Source organism: Melozone crissalis, unplaced genomic scaffold (genome assembly GCF_028551555.1).
Source record: "Melozone crissalis strain CALT ecotype California unplaced genomic scaffold, PUWL_Pcris_2 ptg000045l_1, whole genome shotgun sequence".
Taxonomy (NCBI): Eukaryota; Metazoa; Chordata; class Aves; order Passeriformes; family Passerellidae; genus Melozone; species Melozone crissalis.
In genome coordinates this window covers 24,519,244-24,542,246 of record NW_026535823.1, presented here as the reverse complement: position 1 = coordinate 24,542,246, position 23,003 = coordinate 24,519,244, and the positions used below count along the sequence as shown (strand labels likewise).

General features: G+C 48.2%; 1 protein-coding gene across 2 annotated transcripts; it reads left to right on the top strand.

Moving 5' to 3' along the window:
- On the top strand, window positions 1-20,446 carry DMBX1 (diencephalon/mesencephalon homeobox 1). 2 transcript variants are annotated; one of them, XM_054286166.1, is made up of 5 exons: window positions 1-154; window positions 14,000-14,165; window positions 17,546-17,724; window positions 18,891-19,245; window positions 20,046-20,446. In XM_054286166.1, exons 2-5 carry the CDS (start codon window positions 14,012-14,014, stop codon window positions 20,444-20,446), a joined length of 1,089 nt encoding a protein of 362 aa, XP_054142141.1. In that variant the 5' UTR covers window positions 1-154; window positions 14,000-14,011. The 2 variants fall into 2 exon arrangements, with proteins under 2 accessions (XP_054142141.1, XP_054142142.1); XM_054286167.1 differs by lacking the exon at window positions 1-154 and having other exon boundaries at window positions 13,994-14,163; window positions 17,529-17,724.
- Window positions 20,447-23,003: the final 2,557 nt, after the last annotated feature.

Here is a 23,003-nt window from a genome sequence, read left to right as displayed (position 1 = left end):
ATGCTGCCTCCCGGTAGATGGCAGCTCCGCCGGGCGCGCAGGCGGCGCGCAGGCAGCGCGGGCGGATGGAGTAGGGCGGGCCGGGGCGCAGCGCCGCGCTCCCACGCGTGTCCCCGCTCCCACGGCGGGCCGGGAGGCTGCCCCGCCGCCCCAGGTAAGGACCCCCGGGCAGCGCGGCTCCGACGGGGAGAGAGGGGGACTTGGGGGATTGCTTGCGAGGAGGGGGAATCGGTCTGTCCGCGGGGAATGCGCGGCCGGCGGAGGCACCGCTGGCAGGGATGCGCGCACCGCCGAGGGGAAACCCAGCCCGGGCTCCAGCGCAAATTCTCTGTCCTCCTGTCCCTCTTTGTTTCTTTTTTCTTTTTTTTTTTTTTCTTGTTTATTTGAAGTATACTGCGCTTAAAAAAAAAATGAAAGAAAGAAAAACAAACCCAAACTACCGCGAAAGAAAAATAATTCAAACCCCCACGAGTTCGGGGCCTCGTTCCTATCGACTCCCAGTGCCAGCCCGCTCCGGTGCGGGTTTGGGCAGCTGGCGGGGTGCGAGGGTTGTAACCCGGCTCGGGGAGCGGTGAGGGGCGCGCATCCCTCCGAGAGCCGGCTCCGCGGGAGGAGAGCGCAACTTTCTCTCTATTTACATAACGATGTTTTAGTAAACTGCGCAGCCTGGGGAGAGCTGCCGAGGGCAGAAACAGCCCCGAAAGGGGCCGGGGACGATGGCCATGGCCCTGCTCGGGATGGCTGCGAGTTTGGTTTTTCTTTCTGGCGCGGCTGGAAGTTGAGTGCGGAAGGGAGGGCAAGATGCCGGCAGCGCTAGGAAACCTCTCTAGGACAAATCGCACCCCTGCATCGCCCCGCTGCGAGGTTAGACGGCAGAACGGACGGGGAGCCCCCCGTAAGGAGCTGGCAGGCCGGTCTTTGCGGCCCCCCTGCATACTCCCTCTTTAAGGGGCGTATAAATCCCGGACCTGCGCTGTCAGCCCTTCTTGATAAATTAAGGGCTTCGCAGTCGAAACCTATTTACACCTCCATTATAGGGCTAACCAAATGGGGATCCGCATGCATATTTTTACCGCGAGAGATCTCATACATCTCCGCCAGAGTCGCCCCTCGGGCCATGGGATAACAGATAGGGAAGGGGGCTGGGCTGTATCCGCCGCGGCCGGCACTTGAGCGGAACAAAGTCCGTGTCCCCCCTCGGTGCTGGCTGCCCGGGGCACCCGGGACCCGCTCCCCTTGCAGGGACAAGGAGAGGGCGAGGGTGACCTCCCGAAAGCCTTGGGGGGACCGGACACACGGGCTGCTCCAGCCCAAAGCCAGGCCCTCGGGAACTTTCTCCTCCGATGGAAGTGGGGTTTGACTGCGACACTCGCCGTGCCTGTCCCTTTATTTGCGGAGAGAAGGGACAAGAAGAGCCCCATACGGAGCCGACCGCTCCCCGCGGTCCGTGGCTTTTCCCGACTGCGCTTTCCATTTGTTTCCCGGAGCCTCGGGGGAAAAAGGGGTCAGCGCATCTCGGGACAGGTCCTTGGTGTCCCCGAGGGTCGCCGAGCCGAGGCCGTCAGCAGAAAGGAGCGAAGGGGCAGCATCCCCCGTTTCGCGGCGGGATTCCCGCACCGAGCGCTGCCCGCTGCCTTCGGAAACGAAACGCGGCCGGAGCGAGGCGGTACCGCAGCCGCAACCCGGGGAGGGCTCGGCCCAACACCCCCGGCCCTGGCCGGGGCTTTGCGGGGATGTCCCCGCAGCCTCTGCTCCGGCCGGCCGCGCTCCGCCGTGTCCCGCATTCCGCCTCCGCCGGGGAAAAGAAATGTCCCCGCTCCGCCTCGTCCCGTCCCCTCCGGCGGCCCCCTCCAGTTCCACTTGGTTAGCTCAAGTTTTCCATGTAAATGACAGTAATAAATATCTAATCATGTCCCGCAGCTATCGGCGGCTCGCCGAGCAGCCGGCATTAATGAGACATCCAGGGGAAGGGGGGGGGGGAGGGGGGGAAGAATAAAGAGGAAAGTTTTTCCGCTCTCCCTGAGATGGTTTCTGGAGGCGAGGCCCGGCCGGGGTGACGGGGGGATGAGAGGAGCCCCTCGCTCCTGCGGAACGATCCCGACTGTGGGGTCGCGCTCAGGTTCAAACCCGTCCCCTCTAATTAACCTTATCCCCAAAATCCCAGCAGTTCCCCTCGAGGGAGGGCGAGTCCGGCCGCACCCCCGGGCTGGGCGCTGCTGTCCCGAAAGCCCCGCGGAGCTGCGTGTGCCCATCCCTGCCGCGATTCCCCAACAATTAACGGAGTGCGATGGACTCTGAATGCTGATGCTGGGCCGAGCGGGGAAGGCTGAGGCTGAAATTAAACCATGAGAGTTGGATTTGTTCGCCTAACGCTAAACAAATGGACTGATTACCTTCTTTCCAAACGCATCAGTCATACTACATTAAGTAGCAGAGAGCTAATTATCCCAATTAGGAGGCTGATTTATAATTAATGGCTTGGACCAAGTGATAATTGGATGTTAATGGATAACAGTTTTGTCTGAAGCAGCCTCCCGCTTCCCCCAAGGCAGGGCTGGAGGGTTCGGGGTTTATTTACCCTCTCCCTCCCTCACCTCTGCACGGAGCACAAAGCGAAAGAGAAGCGAAATGTGCTCGTAGCTGGGTGGGGTGAGACCCTCCTCGGGCTGGGGGAGCCGCTGGCCACGTCCCAGCCTGCCCGGGTACCTTCAGCACCCACCTTCCCCAGCTTTCCAAGCAATTTCTGCTGCTTTTTCCCCCCTCTCCTCCCTGAGTTTCCAAGCTGTGGACAACTGACCCTGCTGGGAACCTCATCCACCTGCAGGACATGGGTGGTGTTCTCGATAAAGGGCAAAGGCTGAGCCCCCCGGGGTGCCCTAGTGCGGATCAGGCTTTTCCTCTGTCCTGTCCGTCCCAGGGAGAGCAGGATGGGACTCACCCTGAGGATGGGAGGTTTTCCACCCTCCCTGGCCCACACCCCCGTGCAGTGGCTGGCAGAGGGTAAATCTGTGCTTTCTCACTGCTCTGTGTTTCTCCTGAGCACATCTCAGAACTGGCTTGCTCACTGTTTAGCTTATCCCTTCCGTGTTCATTTTCACCCATGGGTAAATTGGTGCAAGTCAATCCCACTTCCTTGATTGCCCCAGCCAGAGAGACTTGGACCTACTACAACCCTTTGGCTTTTGGGTTGTGTTTCTAGGTTCAGATATTCCATTCTAACTAAACTGCAATGGGCACAAAATTTCTGAAAGGGTAAGAGTGGCTTCAACCCTGAGTTACCCCGTGACTGATGAGAGGTTGTATTAAATTGTGTCAACATAGTACAAAAATACACCCAAAATTGTACCGCCAGTACACAGAAAGATGGTTTAGGTCAGATTTTCCTGCTAATTTAAAGAGATCTTGGTGTCTAAATGGGAGATTCTCCTCATGTTCGCACACATGAGAAGTGATATTATTGTCAAATCAGAAGGCACAGCTGTGTTTCGTGGATCTGGTGTAAATGTTGCTTTTCCTTAGTGCCAGTGTCGCTGCCTGCACCAAAGAAACAGAGTCACAGGAGTTTCCCACAAATCACAGAAGGGCAGGCTTGCCAGGCAAGTTTTGCACAATATAGTTGCAGAGGGAGTGACTGCAGTGGCTTTGGTTCCCGGTGTCTTTATCCTTTAAAAGAATATTTTGCTGAGAAAGAGAGAAATTGGATTAAAAGAAGCCAGAGCAAAGAGTTTATTTTTCCTCTCTCATTTTCACAACCAGCCCTGACAAAACAAAGCTGCTGCAGAGAAGGTCCTGGACCAGCTCTTCTGATATAGATCCCTGCTGGTTTTACTGGTTACACTACAGGTAAACTGTTCGGCTAGAACTAGTCCACCGTTTCTAAGATTCCAGTGGTTTTCCAGGCGCATCTCAAAATTCAGCTTGTCAAGTTGAAAATGCCTCTACTGAGGCACTGACGAATGTCATCTGTGCTTAAACCCTTTCAAAAGGTTGAGTGCTGGTTTCCAGAGCTTGTGTCTGAACAGAATGTTTATAGCTACCTTGGTTCATTTGGAAAAATATAGGAATAGGAAAAATGCTGAAGAACAGGGGTTCAATAAATCCCAAATTTTCCAATCCTATACAGCTACTAATAAACTAATCTACTTTGGAGGAATTTCCATCAAAATGTGCTGGTGGAGAATTTGGAAATGTAGCCAAATAGTCAAGAATTAATTCATGGTGCACTGGGGTTAGCCAAACCCTGGGTCTTTTCCCGTCAGTTTATTTCACTCTAAGAGTTATTGAAATTGATTTTTTTTTTCCTTTTAACTTCATTAGGTTTTGGATCAGACTTCTTCTGTTTCCTAAAGCAGTTCTGGTGGAATTAGAGCTCATGGGAAGGAGAGAGTCTGGGAGCAGGATGGACCAGCAGTCCTCCGAAGGGAGGGAAATGTATATTTACACCAGGAGTTGTGGGTGGCTGGCACAGCTCTCTTAGGACCAGCAGCAGCCTCTGCATACGGCCTGAGCAAATACTGATTTGAGAAATGCTGCTGTAAAACTGAGAAATGCTGCTGAAAGTGTGGGTGCGAGGTTGGGAACTCCACTAGGATCTTCCAAAGAAAGAGCCACAGTTGCACTGGGGGATGATGGATCTGGCCAGGGAGGAAATGTTCTTCCCGAGGGAAATCTGGTGTTTCCAGCCATGCCGAGCTCCGGAGGGAGCAGCTCTGGGAGCTCTTGGCATGTGTTACTTATCCCGAGGTGGGTGAACGTGCCTCTGCTGAGGGATTCCAGTCTCCCCACCAAACCCAGCAGAGGTTCAGCAGCTCTGCCTGCTTTACAGCGCGCGGCTCTTCAGAGCACAGATCACCTGCTGGTGGCCAAAGTACACTGCTTGCCTTGGCAGCACGCTGAGTTCGGTGCAGGGATCCAAAGGCTTACGGGAAGGGAAGCCTTGCATGTGCCCATGCTGCTCCCCAGCCCCTGGCACTGCTGCCACTAACTCGGTTTTGTGGCCCTGGTTTAAGGTGGCACAAGTGTTTCCCCCACCCCAGCCCCTCCTTGTAAAAGCCACTGAGCTCAAGCATCTTTTTTAGTGGTAGGATGAACATTGGTGTTACCACTTGCAGAGAAGAAAAACTTAAAACTTCTGGTTTATTCTTTTAAGGTATTAGAAGTCTCCCACAATTGCATGGCTTGTAGAGGTGCCTTTCAGTGTTTTTTTTTTTCCTTTTAAACCAAAGTAGGATTGTCTGTCATTTTGCCTTATAGCTGATTTAAGTCTGAGCAGGAGCAGTTGCCATCCTGTGTTTTGTGGCTGTTGTTTGGAGTGCTGCAAGAATCATCAGCAGAGGCAGGGTCCAGCTGAACGTGCTGAAACATCCTGAGTTCAGCTCTCAGCTTCTATTGCTCTCAAGTTTTGCTTGCTTTTTCTATCTCTCAAAATCACCTTCAGACAGAATTGCACTTGGCACCATGACCTCACACCCCTCCATCTGATCAGCTGAAAGAGCCCCTAGGAAAGTCCTTTTGTGCCCTCAGGGTTAAACTCCAGCAGTGTGGCAGGAACCTCTGCATTTCACAGACACGCTGCTCCGCGCCTCGTGTGGGTACCAAACTACCTCAGTTTAACACCCAGAACTTACAGCTTCAACTTTTTACTTTCTACTTGATGAGTAGTGGTGATGGGGGAGAAATCACCCTCCCTGTGTGCCTCATCCCAGTGCCTGCCCGTGGAGCTCAGCATCTGGGCTGAGGCATTACCCAGGGCAAGCCTGCGTTCCCTCCTGCCAGCCTGGCTTGCAGCACCTGGGAGCAGCAGGAGAGGAGCTGGGAATGTCTTAAACTGCCTCAGGAAATCTTTACAAAGCTTATCCGTGCGATTCTTGCAGGGTTTGATCTCCCTTGTTAGGGCTCAGGGTTAGATTGTCAGATCAGCGTTGTGGTTCTGGTGGTCAGAATAGACACAGGGAGGGTTACAGGCTTAAAAACATATTTTGACACAGAACTGTAGATCCTTGTCTTCTTAATGAGACTGTCATGGGTAAAATCCTCCAGGATATTGCTCCATCTTTCCAGGAATGGGAGATTCCTGAACCAGAAGTCCCAAGAGGCTGCCTTCCAAGACAGTCAGTTTGCACATGGGAACAATCTGCAATCAAATACACTGCAGGCAAAAGCTGTTTTGGGGGCAGAGAGCAAGCAGGGAGCCACCCTCATGCTTCCAGCAGCCCTGGGAAAGGGCAGAGTTTGGTTTGGAAAATTCTCTTTGCCAGTGTTAAGGGAAAAAAAAATTATGCTTGTCAAGGAAGCCTTTTCCACAGAAGCGAGGCGAAGGACTGCACAGGTACTTGGTTGTTTTTATTTTTATTAAAAACCACCAAAGATAAACCTTTAAGCAGTCTGTGAATCCAGCAGTTTGATTGCAGGGTGCTTTAGGTTACTCCAGGTTGTGAGTTCAGGGCAGTCCAGAGGCAGAGATGCTGTGGGGTCTGCAGAGGGGGGAGCAGCACAGGAACACGCGAGCGTGGCTGCAGCGGGATGCGAGCGCGTTTCACACCCACGGATGTGCAGCTGCAGCAGCAGCCTTGGCACAGCTGGGATGCAGGGCTCAGTGTCCATTCTGCTGTCAATGACAGGAAATCTTAAATGCATGATTTTTTGTTGTTGTTGTTGTTGTTGCTGACTGATCTGGAAGCAGAATGAGATGAGAAAAAAGAGTCAAAGTGATCTTGATATCAAGAGCTTTTCTTTTTCCAGGAAAGTGCTCCACTTCAATGTAATTTCCAAGAGCTTCCCCTGAGGTTTGAGTGATGCTCTGAAGGGGAGAAGGGAGGTTTGTCCTGGTTAGATCTGCTAGCACTGTTTGTCTCCTACAAATTACAACAAGCAGGGGATTTTGCACTGCAGTGATGTTCAGTGGTGCCACTCCTGGCTCTACACTGCAAACTGCTGGGCTCCAAGCCCTGAAACTTACACCCCACTCAAAAGCAGAGCCTTTAGGGATGTCTTTATTTTATTTTCATTGTTTTGTACCTGGAAGTCCTGCCCCCTGAGGAATGCCTCTGCAGACAGAGGCATTGGAAAGTCTTTTGCTAAGAAGTGTCTAACCAGTCACTTAATTCCGTTATCTTTTGGGTGAAAAATGATGATTCCACAAAAGCCTTAATACAAGTCACAGCAAATTATGTGAGTTACCCCTGTCTGCCAAGCTCTGTTACCTCAGCTGCTCACAACCTGGTTTGAGAATTTCTAGGGTCCTGCAACAAAACTTTGTTGTTTCAGCAGGATGCTCTGAGGTTTGTTTTGCAAAAATTCCAAGCCCTCTTGCATCCTGTTATGTTTCCACTGCAAATAGATGAGCGTTACAAACACAGTTGCTGTGCTCATCATCAGCACGGCCTCAGAGTCAATTATTTGACAAGGTCTTCCCAAAACTGGTGACGCTGTCCCTAACTGGAAGTATTTCCAGATTTCAGCTGCTAGCAATCCTCCTGATTTTAAGAAAAAATATCTCTTTATTTATACCAAGGGCACTGGGAATAGCTGAGTGTGAGCTGCAGGAATTGGTGTAATTGGTCAGGTTTGGCTTTCCGTGCATTGTCACGTAGGTTTAACTAGATCCTGCTTAATTACCATCTCTCTCTGCCCTTAGAAATTAACTTTATTTAAATCCAGGAGTATTCACAGGGGTAAAAATATTTCAGGAAGATTAGAAATGCAGAGTCTTGCAGGGTTTTTTTTTTGGGAGCTGTTCTCAGTGCCTTATTTCAGTTACAAGAACAGTCTTTTGGAAGCCTGTTTTTATAGTGCATGCTGCTCTCAGACTTTGGCGTTTGAATGAGGAACTGTGATGTGTTACAGTATTTCAAATTATCGATATTTCATCCACTACAAAGGTGAAATTGTTTCCTTAGATATTCGGTAATCTCACGTGAGGAACAAAACTGATTTATAACATGTTGGGTATTATCTTACATTATTTTGGGCCTTTATATATCTAAAAGATTTAGGGATATAAAAAAAAAAAGATTGAAGAAAACCTCTTGCTAAGATGATTTATCCATAATCCCCCAGGTATGTAACTCATTTGGTACCAAATACATATAAACCAAATATCTGTCTATAGAGTGAGCCTGTTTTCCTAGAATGTGAGTTACACAGAGTCAAAGATTTGTTATTTATCTTTCTGATTTGAAGTGTTTCTGAATAAGGAATTAAAGCATAAAATCATAACCCAGAACAGCTCTGGGGGAGGTGAGGGGGAATATTCTGCTGTGATTCTATTTTCAATGATGTTTTTTGCCAGTGGTAATAAGGGGGAAAGGATGTTGCAGCACAAACCATTTGCTGTTTTTCCCTGTTAGTAATGAGCAGTGGGTTCCTGTGCTTTGCATAAACACCAGCAATGATTTGTAGCACCGTTGCAGGTGTTTAAGCTGAGGACCACAACTTTCCTTTTACCTGACAGGGCTATCTATTTATTTCTGTCACCTGCAGAAGCCTGAATACCAATCAAGTGCACCAGACTTCGGTTTCATGCTCGATTTTTTTTTTAACTGATCTTTTCCTTGTGCCCAAGCTGTGCCTTGCATCAGGGCACAGACCCGAGGCTGTGCCACGCTTTAAATGCATCTATGGTGAATGTCTCCATAAGCAATGAATTACACTGTTGCAATTCCCTTCTGAAAGTGACTTCCCAAGGTCCAGATTTTACTTTTCTTTTAATTTTTTTCTTTTTTATTTTTTAGTTTTCTTTTTGTACAGCTTATTTCCCACGTAAAGAAAGCCTTATATACCTTCTCTCCCATCACCAACCCTCCCATTTCAGGGACAGCTTTGATGAAGTGATAAAGAAACACCCCATGGTGCCCACCACTCAAAAGCAGACTGGCATCCTCTTTTTGCAATCTCTAGGAATTATTCAGTATTTCTAGGTTTTATTACCCCTTTCTTTATAATAGATATGCCATACTCTATATGGCACCTGAGTGTCTCATGTAAATCCATGAATTTTGGATTTACAGTATTTCTTTGAATTTGGGATAACTCACTATTTGGAGGGAAAAGAGACAGTGGTCCAAAGCCCCTGCAAAGCAGCATGTCCTACATCCAGCCTCATTTCACCTGACAGAGTTTGCTTGAGAAGGGCAAATGTCTTGTTTGTGATTTTGGTTTTATGATTTGTTGGTTTGTTTTTTTCCTGGTAAAAGGGAAAATATGGGTGTTTTCTCACCAGGTACTTTTCAGAAAACTTAAACACCTCATTTTTTAGGTTGTTCTCAGATCTGTCTGAATTCCACATATACAGAAGCCACTAGGAATGGGGTTTTCAGCTGATGAGGAAATGCATGGATCTCTCTTCACATCTTCTCTCAGGACAGAATTACATGCAAAATTATATAAAATTAGTTGCCAGCTAAATAGGGAAACTTAAAGCTTTGTACAAAGCCAAGAATATTAAAACCCAGGGTCAGATCTCCCCTGTATGCTGCGCTGTTACATGGTGCACCATAAATTGCAGCACTTTTGTGCTGCATGGCTTCAGAGGCACCTGAGGCTTTGAAGACCAGTGGTGGGAAGGATGGATGGGAGCCAGGCTGGCTGGAGCAGTGCAGCTCTGCCCTGGGATAACAGGGTTCTCTTTCTGGATGGTAAATGTGCAGGTTTTGCATCAAGTTGAACAGCAGCAGCTGAATACAGAGTGGTGGGGTCCCGGGATTAGTCTGGGATGGGCAGAATCCTGCATTGCCTGGCCTCAGAGCAATGCAGGAATGGAGAAAGCTGGGTTTCTCATAGACAGCAGCAGTTACAGCTGGGGGAAATCCCACGTGCTGTCTGTGAGGCTGGATGCTGGCAGGACACGGCTCCTGAGCTCTGAGAAGTCTGCAGGCTTGGGAAGGAAGGTAGGCACAGCATCCATGAGCCTTCCATAGCAAGAACTGAGAGCTATCTTATTTATTGCTATTTCCATAACAATAAATGAGAGGTGCAAGCCATAGGAGGGATTTTGACCCTGGGGTAGCAATGCCAGGATTGTACAGACAGGAGGAGAGGGAGCCCCGGCAGGGTCTGGTGCGGGGCATGTGAGGAGAGATCACAGCTGGTGCTGAGCAATGTGGGGAGCTGGGAGAGGGCTGGGTTGGGATGCTGGGGGTGGGAGAGTCTCTGCTGCTGCCCTGAGGGGCCGTGGAAGGAGGCACCACCAGCCCAGGAGGCGCCAGCCCAGGCACTGCCCACAGCATCCTATTGTTTTCCTGCACCTTTCCTCAGCCTTCATCTCCTTTCTTCACTGCTCCTAACTCTTCATTGATCTCTGATGCACAAAATCAGGATGAGGAATCCCCTTTCTTTCCTGAAATCCCCACTTTCAGGATGGACCCTGTCACCCTCCCAGCTTACCCACAGCTGCTCAAGCCCATGCCCTTCAAGAAAGCAGGAGTTCAAACTTTGCTGTCATCCTGCTCCTGGCTGTGGCTGTTCCTGAGGCCCCTCCAGCCACGCAGAGAAATAAAAGATGCATTTGCAGATTTTGAAAATTAAAACCATCTATACAGCCAGTGGGAAGGGATCAGCTTATTTGGTTGCTTAATGAAATATAAAGATTATTTTAACCAGTGTAAGCACTATTCGACAGCTTGTGAAACACAGCAGTGGCTTGATGAATGGCTTTCTCCATTAAAAAAAATTGCTGCATGATGTCTTTTAAATATTTAATTTATTGGAGTTGGAGTGAGCTGGGAGCTGACAGTTAAACAGGAGCTATTTGTGGTCTCAGTTAACTTTGCTTACCCGGCTGAACCGTCTCGGTCAGTAAATTCCCTCATTTTTTTATACAGAATCTGGGATGATACATTTGCTGCACAAGTGAGTAGAAGTTCTGCCTGTTGTCTGCACTGCATCACCAAAGCTGTGATGGGCATTGACTCCCATCCTGAGTCCACCCCTGTGAGGTCCTTCTCTTTTTTTCTTTTTTCTTTTTTTTAAATACGCTTTCTTCTAAGCCACCGGAAAAATGTATACATAAAATCATCTTTTAACAATCAAAACCACCAAAATATTCCTGGAGCGAGTGTTTCAGTGGAAACACTGGGCTGCAGACACAACACCACTGGCAGTGTCCTTGGAAGACTGTATGGTATGGGAAAATTCCCCTCCTCTCCCTCTTCCTTTTTCCTTTAATGTGCCAGCTTGCTGCACAGCCGATGACATGCAAGGGGGATTAGAAGAGAAAAACAGGCATTTCTGTGAGCTGGGAGTCAAAGACACTTGGCCTCCCACGTATCTCCTGGCAAGGCTGAGCCCGGTGTGGATTCTCCAGCCTCTGTCATGGACAGAGGTCTGGCAGCAGCCCAGGGCAGTTAATAGGTTCTGTGTCCTCAGATGGTTTTCACGAGACACGCAGGAACTTAACAAGCTTTGAGACCTCCACCCCGCTGGCCAGAGCTGGTGCAGCCAGCCAGCTGGTTCACAAGTGAGGTGGTGAGAGGGGAGGAGGCAGAATGGAGTTGCAGATCTTTTTTTGTTGCCTATGTTGGCCAGAAAAGACAGTCCTGCCCTTGTCTGTGACAGCAAAGCAGTGAACAGCTGCATTGGGTGTCACGATGCTCTTGGGAAATGATCCACACCAAGGATGGGGTGAGGCTACACCACAGGTCAGATGGGAGATGTCCTCTGTGGCCATGTCACTGGGACATGTCCCTTAACACGTGCCACCAGCAGCAAAACCTCGCAGTCCCAGAAAGCAACATCACAGCTGTAATTTCGCTGTGAATCTCATTGTGAGGAAAATAGATAAGAATGCCAAAAATCTGTTGGTGTGTGAAGTCCTTGATCAGAGAACCAGCAAACAATTTTGTCATTGCTTAAATCTTCCCTAAGCTCCATTAGAGCAGAGCTGTGGCACCCTTGTGAGCTTTGAACAATGTCCATTTTCACATTTTATCTTTGAAGAATGGGGAATCAGCTCAGAGTGAGTGAACAGGCAGACACAAAGCAGAGGAAGCTGGCATCAGGGTGTGTGTCAGATCTTTGTGGTGTCACCACACCCGGACCTGTCACCCTCCACTGGCACCCAGTGCTGAAATGATGCAGTGGCAGAGCATGAGGGACTTGGGGAAACAGGAATGAAGCAGAGTGCTAAATTCCAAAATTACGGGTTTGTAATTTCTGCTGCCTCTTTGAGAAGACAATCCCAGAACCAGAACTCACATTCATGAGGGTCATCCTTGGGTTGGCAGAGTGTTTTACCAAACTCAGCTGCTTGTTTCCCTCCCCTGTTCCTGGGCACCACAGTGCAGAGATGCTTGTCAGGGTGAAGCCATGAGATGCCCCAGACCCTGGTGTGCTAAATTCAGCTGCTTTTTGAGGAACTCCTGCTTGGTTTCTGGCTGTTACACGAGGCCACTTCATGTTTGTACTTCTTACATCAAGGTGGAAAGAACAGGAGTTCAGAGCAGGAGGGGCAGTGGCACCAACTCATTTCCATCTCTGCCTCTTCACCATGAGTCTGTCCCTCCATGGTATAAATAATTTATGGGCATATACAAAGTTCTTTTTGCAGTACAGAAAATACAACAGATATTTGTTCTTCCAAATTTTCACATTCCTCCTAAAACCATGGGCGTTTCTCCTGAAATCATCACCTCCCTCCAGTGTTTCAATTGTTTTCTAAGAGGCTGCCTGAAAAGATGCCTGCTTTCCTTAAGTTAGTCCGGCTGACCCTCTTTCCCTGAGCGTTTGTTCATTGCACTGACTTGCCAGATGGTGACTTGCTGATGTAAACGGTGGTTCAAAAAATTTATTTTGTGGCTAATGTTTCACAACTTCCTTTCTGATGTCTTACAAACTGCAGAAATGACGTCCTGGAGGCCCTCAGTCATTTACAACAGGGATGAATGAAGCATTGCTTGGCTTTTGAGATCAATATTAGCTCAGTTTTACCGATGGTCTGTAAGGAAAAAGAGCTTGAAGTTTCACGCAGAGCCCACACTAGAAAAAAAAAAGCCATTAGTTTTCTGAAATAATTTCCTTGCTATTGAGCTATGAAATGTCGGTATTTATTGCAAAACTTATTCCCTCTTTAGCCATAACATTTTTGGTGCTATTATGGTGCAGATTTATCTTGTTTTTCACCGCATGCTCTTTTCCCACCCCCCCCTCCCCACCATGCCATTTGTGTTTTCTTAAGAAGAACTGTTAGAAAAATGAATAATGAATGGAAAAAAATTATAAATGAGCGAGTTCAGATGAGAAACATTATTTGACGTTCCAGTGGACTATTTGTAATCCATTACTACATGTAATGGATTACAAATAGTCCACTGTAGGCAGTGATAGGGGCAAAATCCCAGCTAGCCCTGAGATAGCACTAGGACAATGCATTAAAAGTCACTGTAATATGATAAACTGCATTGTGGTATGCAAAAAAATTAATTTCCCATATTTTGATCGGCGTGAGTGAGATACAGTCAGATTCTGGGCTTTAAGTTTGGAAGCTTTGTGTTGATGGTGCTTCAGGTGTACAGGAGATATTTCCATTCCTGTCTCAGAACCTGCTGGAGCTGCGAGGTTAAACACGAGCTTTGCATGCCGCCCTTCAATTCTGAGCTCAGCATTTCCAGAGCTGTGCTGACCCTCCAGGCAGCTGGAGCAGCAGGTCCCTAAGCCCCTGTCTCCTGTGGGTGTTGTTTTTCAGGGTCATATCAGATGCAGCACTATGGAGTGAACGGCTGCTCGCTGCACGCCATGAACTCGCTGAGCGCCATGTACAACCTGCACCAGCAGGCAGCACAGCAGATCCTGGGCTTTAGGTTTGGAAGCTGGCCTTGTGTTGATGGTGCTTCAGGTGTACAGGAGATATTTCCAGTCCTGTCCCAGAGCCTGCTGGAACTGAGATGTCAGCCACAAGCCTTGCATGCAGCACTTCAGTTCTGAGCTCAGCGTTTCCAGAGCTCTGCTGAGCCACCAGGCAACTGGAGCAGCAGGTCCCTAAGTCTCCCTGGGTGTTGTTTTCCAGGTTGATGTCAGGATGCAGCACTATGGAGTGAACGGGTACTCGCTGCACGCCATGAACTCGCTGAGCGCCATGTACAACCTGCACCAGCAGGCAGCACAGCAGGCCCAGCACGCCCCCGACTACCGGCCCTCCGTGCACGCCCTCACCCTGGCTGAGAGACTGGCTGGTAAGAACAACCCGTGGCAAGTGCCCTCGCCTGGCTCTAAAAACCCCACCCCCAAAAAAAACCAAAATAAAACCCCCAAAAAAACAACAGCGAAAAAAGCCGCACGCACAAAGAAACCAAAAATCCCAGCGCAAAAAAAGAATCCTTGTTGCTTGCATTGAGTTGAACTCTTCTGGAGTGTGAGAGGGCCAAGGGGCATGGTGTGCTCCTCAGTGCTGTCCCTGTGGCCAGGCTCTCAGGTGACACCTGCCCTCCCGTGTGTGCTGGCACCTTGATTCAGACTGGACTCAGGCAGCTGGGAAGCTCAGGGGAGAGATGGGACATGGCTCCACTATATGGGATGGAAAAGAGAGGTGTAAAAAGACACTGAAATGTCTTTTAACAAGTGAACAGAAAACAGCAAAGAATTTCTCTTTGTTGTTAGTAAATAAGGGCAGAGTGAACATATTCACGAAGAATGGAATTATCTCCCCTGACTCTCTGAAAATGTGTATCTGTTCTAAGATAGCTTTCTAGTTGTCTGTTATTAAAGTTTTTAAAAAAAAAATTGTAGAGGGATTCCTTCCAGTCTAGAGTAGGTGGAAAAAATTACCTGTCCCGACACCTTTGGTGGGCTAAATTTAATAAAAAACGGCTTAAGCCAAAATAAGGATGCAGAAGTTTGAGGAATGTCCTCGCAGGTGGGCAGTTCACAAAGGCATGATGACAAAAGTCTTGGACTCTTTGGATCAGTGATCCACAGCTGTCTGTCAGATCTTTGTGCCACCAATGTTCCCTTACCCTGCTGCTATTTGTGAACTTCTTAGCATGGTTCTAAGTGGCCTGTGGGATCTTTGGGGTGGCACAGGGCAGAGCAGGAGTCACTGTCCTCACCAATAAACAACCACAGTGGAAGCAAAGAGAGCTGGACTCTTCTCCTGGCTCTGCTGCTGGGCTGCAGAGTGATGGGGAGACCACAGTCCTTATCCTGGTCATCCATCCCCTTGTTCCCTGCCCCTTTTCACTGTGCAGGTTTTAGATGGAAGCAGATGGCCCTGAGCTCTGCAATGTACCTTGCAGACCCTGCATCTCAAGGTGTCCCTTTTCTAACTGCAAGGACCTCTTGAAAGATGTTTGTGATCTCTATCTTTTAAAGTAAAGCATGGAGGACTTAATGTCTTTGGTCCTAACTAGACTAGAGCGGAGGAAGATAAAAAAATAATAAAAAAACTATTCTTATATTCTTGATCGGAAGATTCAATTGGTTTCCTGACCTCTTATCTTTAAAATTAATAACCCACCTGGAAGACTTTCCAGATTAAATCCCACAGTTCCCTTGTCTGCTTATCATTGGCAGTGTAGGCATTACATACCTACAAGCTGTTTCCTTTGCAGTTGCCTCACATTCTGTTACTTCTGAATATCTTTCAGTGCAGGTTATCGATCTCATTTGCCTTCCAGGGACAGTCAGAATAAAGCAGCACAAAAGCAAATGACCTTAAGTCAGAAAACAGAGGTTTCTGGTGGTAACTGCAAAGCCTCACCTGCAATTTATATTCTCCTTCTTGCACAAAGCCTGAAAACATAGTTAAAACATTAAAATAATTGCTGGTTGCCTCTCGCTGGAGTGGCCAAACTTAATGCATGAGCTGCTGCCTCTGGGGAGCTGGTAGGTGTAACCTCTACTCTAGAAATTTGGGAATATTCCAGCCTGCAGGTAGGGTGTTTAGGTAGGGTGTTTAACCAGTGCCCTTTCTCCTGTTTTCGTGTACTTGAAACACAGACGTTAGCTTTTTAAAACGTTTTGGGGCAGCTTCAGTTTCATTTCTTGTGCTGGAATATTCTTTCTCCTCGCCTGGCTGCTCTGTGAGCTGTGCCTGGATGCACAAGGATGGTCCCTCTGCCTCCCCAGGGGCAGCTTTATCACCAGCATTTGAACTCCCCAAGGAGCTCTGATTCCTCAAACACAAAATTCTCTTGTATGCAACCAGCACTATATTGCTGAAGACCTTTAGCCTGCTCACATCTCTGCCAGGTTGCCAAAACCACGCAGCTCTGGCAGTGCCCCAGAAGGGCGCTGCGAGTGCTGACCTAGAATGGAACAGCTGGAAGTTCTGGAAGAGGAATGTTTGAGCAGTGCAAAGCTGATTTGCTATGCTCGTTAGCCAGTGGGTCTGGGGCCTGGCTGTGTGGTGCTGGGGGACAGCAGGTTTTTGTTTGCTGTTTGGATTCATGTCACGACGCTCGTGACAAAAGCGCAAACAAACAGCAGCCAGAGCCTTCACCGGGCTCTGTGTGCTGATAGTCCCGGCTTTGCTCCCTGCTCTGCCGTTTTCCTGTGTGTTCATTCCTCCCTTCTACTGGAAGTCACATTCTTAACCGAATTAAAAATGATACCAGACACTGCTCTTTCTGCATTTCCTCTATGAGAGCAAACTTCTTGCCAGACTGTTTCATTCCAGGGCTGTAGCACAGCATGTCCCAACTTGCATAATAAAGGGTGGGTTTTTTTCATTTTCAAGTAACTTATTTTCATTGATTTAAGATCTTTCTACTCCCACTAACTGTTGTGCAATACTAACCCCTCTGGTAAAATAATAAGCCCTTTACAGTTGGCCTCAGATTTCCCCCGGTCTGAATTTCTTCTCTGCCCTCAATTTTCCAAGCTTGGTTTGCAAAGTCAGACCTTGTGAGTAGGTGCTCTGCTGAGAAGAGCTCAGCACATGAGCTCTGGGCTTGCAACCAGTGGGGCTGGACGTGGCCTTGGCTGCTGTTTCCACCCCAGATGCTGGAGAGTGTCCGTGCTCAGTGAAGGATGTGCTTTGGAGCAAAATGCACAAAAGCACATGAGATTAAATGCTGTCTGAACTGGAGCCCAGAACAGCTCTCCAATATCATGCCTTGAAGACTGCAGTGAGCCATGCAAAGACATTAAAAAAGTACAAGAATGAATGTCCCCACATCATTTTTAGTTGTGTTTCTTAATGGAAGGTGCTTATGCCCTGGTAGGGTCCTGGCATCTGTATGTCCTGCCCTGCTGATGTGGAGGCAGGATGAGTTATTTCAGCCAAATTCAGCACTGGAGTCTCAACAGCTTTCACAGCTGTCACAGAAAGAGGCTCTCTCTCCAGAACAGGCTTTCAGAGTCATAGAATGGTTTGGGCTGGAAGTGATCTCAAAGGTCATCTAGCTTTAACCCCTCTGCTATGATTTTACCTCTTTGGACACCTCAGCTAACCAGTAAAATCCATATGTATGTGTTTCACTAGCTCCAAAGCAATGGAAAAAACATTCCATAGCTTTGTCTGATGTTAGCAAGTGCTTTATTCAACTGTCAACGTACAAATTCCAATAATTAAATTGGCCACTTTCCTTGTCTTCCAACGGCTGTACATTTCAAGACATCATTTTGGAGGCACGTTATGGATCCCAGCACCGCAAACAGAGGCGGAGCCGCACGGCCTTCACCGCCCAGCAGCTGGAGGCCCTGGAGAAGACCTTCCAGAAGACCCACTACCCAGATGTGGTGATGAGAGAGCGGCTGGCCATGTGCACAAACCTGCCTGAAGCCAGGGTCCAGGTACTGATACGCTGGGGGTTTGCCAGTGGGGATGTTTAAAAGAACACAGCCCGGCTCCCAGTGGGCTGACAGCTCCCTCGACCTTCCAGGATTCTTGCAGTGGAAGCAAAGATTTTTGGGGCAGTAAAGTTGTCAAAGGCAGGGGCAGGGAGGGTAAAATTATCCAAAGTCACACATCTGCTTAAGAAACTTCTAATCCACGCGCACATTTTTCAAATTTAGGGTTGTCTGAAGTGTATGCTGGTTTTCATTTGTTCTTTCACATTTCTTTGGGGGAAATTTTAAAAACAGCAACAGAAGTCTATTTATTTATTTAATTGTGAGGCTTTTCTGGCTTTCTCAAAAAAGTAGAGACCCAAGTAATTCCAGCTGCTCTTTTCCACCAGTGTCAATATTTGTAACATCTCAGGCCAAGGTTTGGGTTTGCTTTTTGTTTTTGTTTGCTTTTTAGTTTCAATTAGTGAAATGTGCTAGTTCATAACCTGCTGGTGAAGCAGTTCTTGTCTTTTAAAAGGCAAATATTTTTAACTGCGAAGAGAAAAAGTTATGGAAAAAAATTTGTTCTTTTATACAAGTATCAAGGCATTTTGATCTAAAAAATTGTTTGTCCCCTTATCTAAGCAAGCAAACAACAAACATGATTTGCTAATATATTTCTTCTAATACATGTCTACTGATTTAGGTTAAAAAAAAATGAATTCTCTCCTCCTTTCCTAAATGCAGTTCCCAGACAACAGCTTATGCCTGTAATGACTTACTTTAAGTGTTGCCATCATAGTTTTAATACACTTATAACCAAATTGTTTTAGAAACTTAACAGACTGTAAGCCAGTGTAATGTCATCAGACATTACAGCTGCAAGACATGCTTTTTGGATGAGGTGCCTAACAAATTTAGGGAAAAAAACCCAAAAAACAGCAGTGGAGGCTGTTAAAGAATCAATATAGAGGCTGGAAGCTTTTCAGTTTATTTGAAATGTTAATTGTAGATTCACTGGAAACAGTCGAGCTCTAAGGTCCAGCAAAGTGGAATGGCCTTGGGCACAGTGGGCTTGCAGCACCTCATTGCTTGGGGTTCCCCTGAAGCCCTGAGGCTGAGTGATCCTGAATTTGGCCCTGAGCAGAATTCTCACTGGTTTTTCTCCCTTGCTGTTTGTGGCACGGAAGGTCTGGTTCAAGAACCGGCGAGCCAAATTCCGGAAGAAGCAGCGCAGCCTGCAGAAGGAGCAGCTGCAGAAGCAGAAGGACTGTGAGGGGAGCCACAGCGAGGGAAAGATGGAGCCCCCTGTGCTGGAGACCCAGGCTCCCACCCCGGACACTGAGAAGGTCCAGAGCCTCCCCAGCGAGGTGGGCACCGACCTCAACCTGACCCTGTCGGAGCAGTCTGCCAGCGAGTCGGCTCCCGAGGACCAGACCGACAGGGAGGAGGAGTTCAAGAGCACTTTGGATGAGGCCAAAGTGGACAAGAGCCCTGGTGTGGACAGCAAGGCTTTGAACTGCAAGAGAGCCAGCCCAAAAGCAGGTGAGGGGCAGAGTCTTGGTGGGGGTCATGTCAGGACCTGGCAGGCTGGTGGTCAGGACCCCTTTCCAAGGGGGATGCTGGTGGTTGGGTATGGTCCCATATTCCCTGTGGAGTGGGTGCTCATGGATAGGCTGCCTGGGCTTTTCCTGTTATCTTCAGCACAGAACAGGCCCAGAGAGGGCAGGATGTCCATTTACACCTACAAACATCACACCAAAGTGTGCTTTAGCTCATGTTTTGTAGAGGGAATCAGTGGGTAAAGCCTGCTAGGATTGCAAATACTGCCCCTGTTGACAGTATGTAGTGGAAGTGGGATACCATGTCGTAGGTGTCGTGTAGGGCAATGTCTAGTGAGGAGTTTGCTAAGACAATCCCTGTTAATCCTCCGATGGTGAACAGGAAGATGAATCCTCGGGCTCACAGTATTGGGGGATCTCATTTGATTGTGCCTCCATGGAGTGTGGCTAGTCAGCTGAACACTTCAATGAGTATTCACTCATCACTGAAAGAGCAAAGACCTGCTCTGGTTAGATCTTGGGGATGGAGCGCTGAAAGAGCAAACTGCTCCAGTTAGATCTTGGGGAGAGCAGTGGCCAGCAGCAGAGAGCTCAGCTCCATTTCTACACTCTGAGGTGCCAGGTATGGGAAGGGCACACATTGAGCTCTCATGAGCTGTCACACCCTCTCTCATTTGCAAGAGACAAGCCCGTGCTGCTGCCCAAGCCTTTCTGGGGTGTGAATAAGCACCAGCTTATGCAGCCTGCAGGAATAACCCCCATCCCCTCTGTCTCCTGCCGCAGAGTCCCCTCTCAGCGCGACTGTGACGCCGTCGTCCAGCAGCGGCCTGGCTCAGACTCACTCCTACTCCTCCTCGCCCCTGAGCCTCTTCCGCCTGCAGGAGCAGTTCCGCCAGCACATGGCAGCCACCAACAACTTGGTCCATTACTCCTCCTTCGAAATGGGGACACCGTCCGCCATGCCCTACTTGGGCATGAACGTCAACATGGCCCCGCTGAGCTCCCTGCACTGTCAGTCCTATTACCAGTCGCTGTCCCACGCTCAGCAGGTCTGGTCCTCCCCCATCCTGCAGGCCTCCAGCTCCCTGCCGAGCCTGAACAGTAAAACCACCAGCATTGAGAACCTGAGGCTCCGGGCCAAGCAGCACGCGGCGTCCCTGGGGCTGGACACCCTCCCCAACTGACTGCCCTGAGAAGGTGCCCCAGGGGCTGGCACCACTCCTGGCACTCCTCGGGTCCCCAGCACCCCCACCTCTTCTGGAGTGAGGTGCTCCCTTGCAGGGAAAACTTTGTGTTTATGAGCGTCCTGTTAGCACCACGGTTGCGTCAGACATTGCTACTGGCCTGGTCTTCACTAAATATTTAATGAGGAAGGGGGAGAGGATCTGTGTTTAGACAGATGAACTGTGCTCTGGACTGCCATGGGTTCAGCCTGTAACGTTCAGGAGGAGCCCCCTCTCCTCATCCCCTCGATAAGGTGCCAACTGTGTTTTATTCACCTTTTGTTTTGTTGCTGTTGTTACGTTCTTTGGGGGAAGAAAGAGTCCTGCTTCGTCTTGTATATAGTTTATAATGTTGGCAGCACCCATCATCTGTGTGTTACTGTCAGTGTTACAGAACTGTGACCTCTTTTGCTTTTATTCCCCTTTCCTTTTCAATTTTAGTAGCTAGGATCAGAGTTACAAATCAGCCATCACCTCGACCTCAGCTGGTAGCTAGCTGCTCTTCTTGGGTCAGCATCCTAAAGGTGTTCATGAGGAAGAGACATGATCGTGCACTTCACCACTCCACTTCTCCTTTCTCTGCTAAAGCTAATTTTTTAACAACTGGGAAATGATCTGAATGTGAATTTCCTGTTTTAAGCACTTCCTATAAGGCAAGCATTTTTCTTTTTCTTTTTAGTAGCATTTGCTCAAAGAGGACAAAATATTGGCCAAATGCTGCTGGCTGGGAGAAAACGAAGGCCAGATTTGCAGATTATTTTTGATCTATATTGTTTCCTCTTTGATCTTCAGAGAAGTGTAAACTTTATTTACAAGTCACAGGGTTTTCTTTTTGGAGAGCATTTTGGTCTTACTTTGATAATAGATAGTAATAAAAATTTCATATGGACTCTTGGTGTGTTCACACACCATGAACTTTATGGTTCTTTGACAGAAAACTTGATTAATGCAAGCTGTGTCCAGGAAAAAATCTCTGATCTCCAAATTCTGTTCTCAGGCCCTCAGTCCAGAAAGTGTTATCAAGTGAAAATGTAACAAGTGAAAAATGCTGAACTGCTGGAGGCAAAGCAGGTGTAAGCAGGGGCCTTATATTCTCTTGGGAGGTGAGGGGGAATAGATGAACTTGGAAAAATGCAGGGTTTGCAAGTAACCAAAATTCACCAGCTTCAGAATTACCGCACTGAACAGTTACAGTCTCATTTCAGTGGAATGACCCATCATTCACCCTTGGGTGGTTTTTCTTTTCAGAAGGAATGTTTCTGCCAATTTAAATCATCACTTTTTTTTTTTCCTTTTTTTTGTGCCTAACCAAATCCAAATAAACATTTTAGACTCACTGCTATTCCTCTGAGCATTGAGGGATGATATTCAGATTTCTCTAACATTGCCTAGGATTAAAAAATCCAGAGTGACTCTGGGGCAGGTGGCATGTTCGTGTCCCAAGAATGTCAACTGGGTGTGTCACTGACAGCCTGGGCAGATCTGTGTTGTCTTTCTGCAAATAACCAGAATTTATTTAACCTGAAGTGTAGACCCATAGCCACCCAAGTGTGGCCCCTCTTACTCCCACCTTGCTTCGTACTGGGGGTCAAATTACCTATTTAAAACTGGAGGGAAAGAGTGATTTCTGCTACATTATTACTTCTTGAAAAACCATCCAATTCCCACAAATAGAGATGTAAGACCAGCTGTTTGATGAGAAATAATGATTTATCCCTCATAAAGTTGTAGCAGGAGCAGACCTTGGGAGGGGGAAGCTCATCAACTGCCCCAGCTTCCAAGGAAAATGGAGTGTCTTCCATAAATATTTCTGTTGTGCCAAACGCTTCAGTTTGGGGCTTTTCTCTCATGCTTTAGTTTTCCTGACTGTGTCAAATCAGCCGCCGTGACCGGCAGAATTCTCCACTTTGCCAAAACCAAATGTATTTGTAGGAAGCAGATTTTTGGCTGCCGCTTTCAAAGGAGTCTGAGTAAATTAAAACCACCAAAGCACATTTACTCTGTCCAGAAAGAAAGTCCCAGCTTTCAGTTTTTGCTGTCTGTCACCCAAGCCAGGGACACCCAAACAAAGCTTTAATTTTCCTCCTCCTTCCTCAAAAGGCTTTATTTACCTATATTTTTTTCTGTGCCCTGCTGACCTCTGCACTGTTGTAGGCCATGGAGTTGCTTTACCAGAGCAGGGCAAACACAAATTTAATGAGCACCACTTCTGATGTTGTTCCTTGGTGCCAGTGAACAAGTGAGGTAATTGGGTGTGAGATCAGATCTGCACTTGAGCTCTTTTTAATTAATTAAGATGCCCATGAAACTGCAGCTCATGTCAGTGGTGTGTCAGGCAGAGAGCACGGGGTTGTAGTCACTCTTGCAGCATTCCAGGTAGCACAGGCATCTCTTCTGTGCCCTTGGGGCTGGAAAGGGAGGCATCAGCTCCCACCAGGGCACACAGAGCCTGACCATGGCTCACGATGGTACAGCATCTGCCACAGGAGGGTCAGAACACCCGGATTTATGGCCTGCT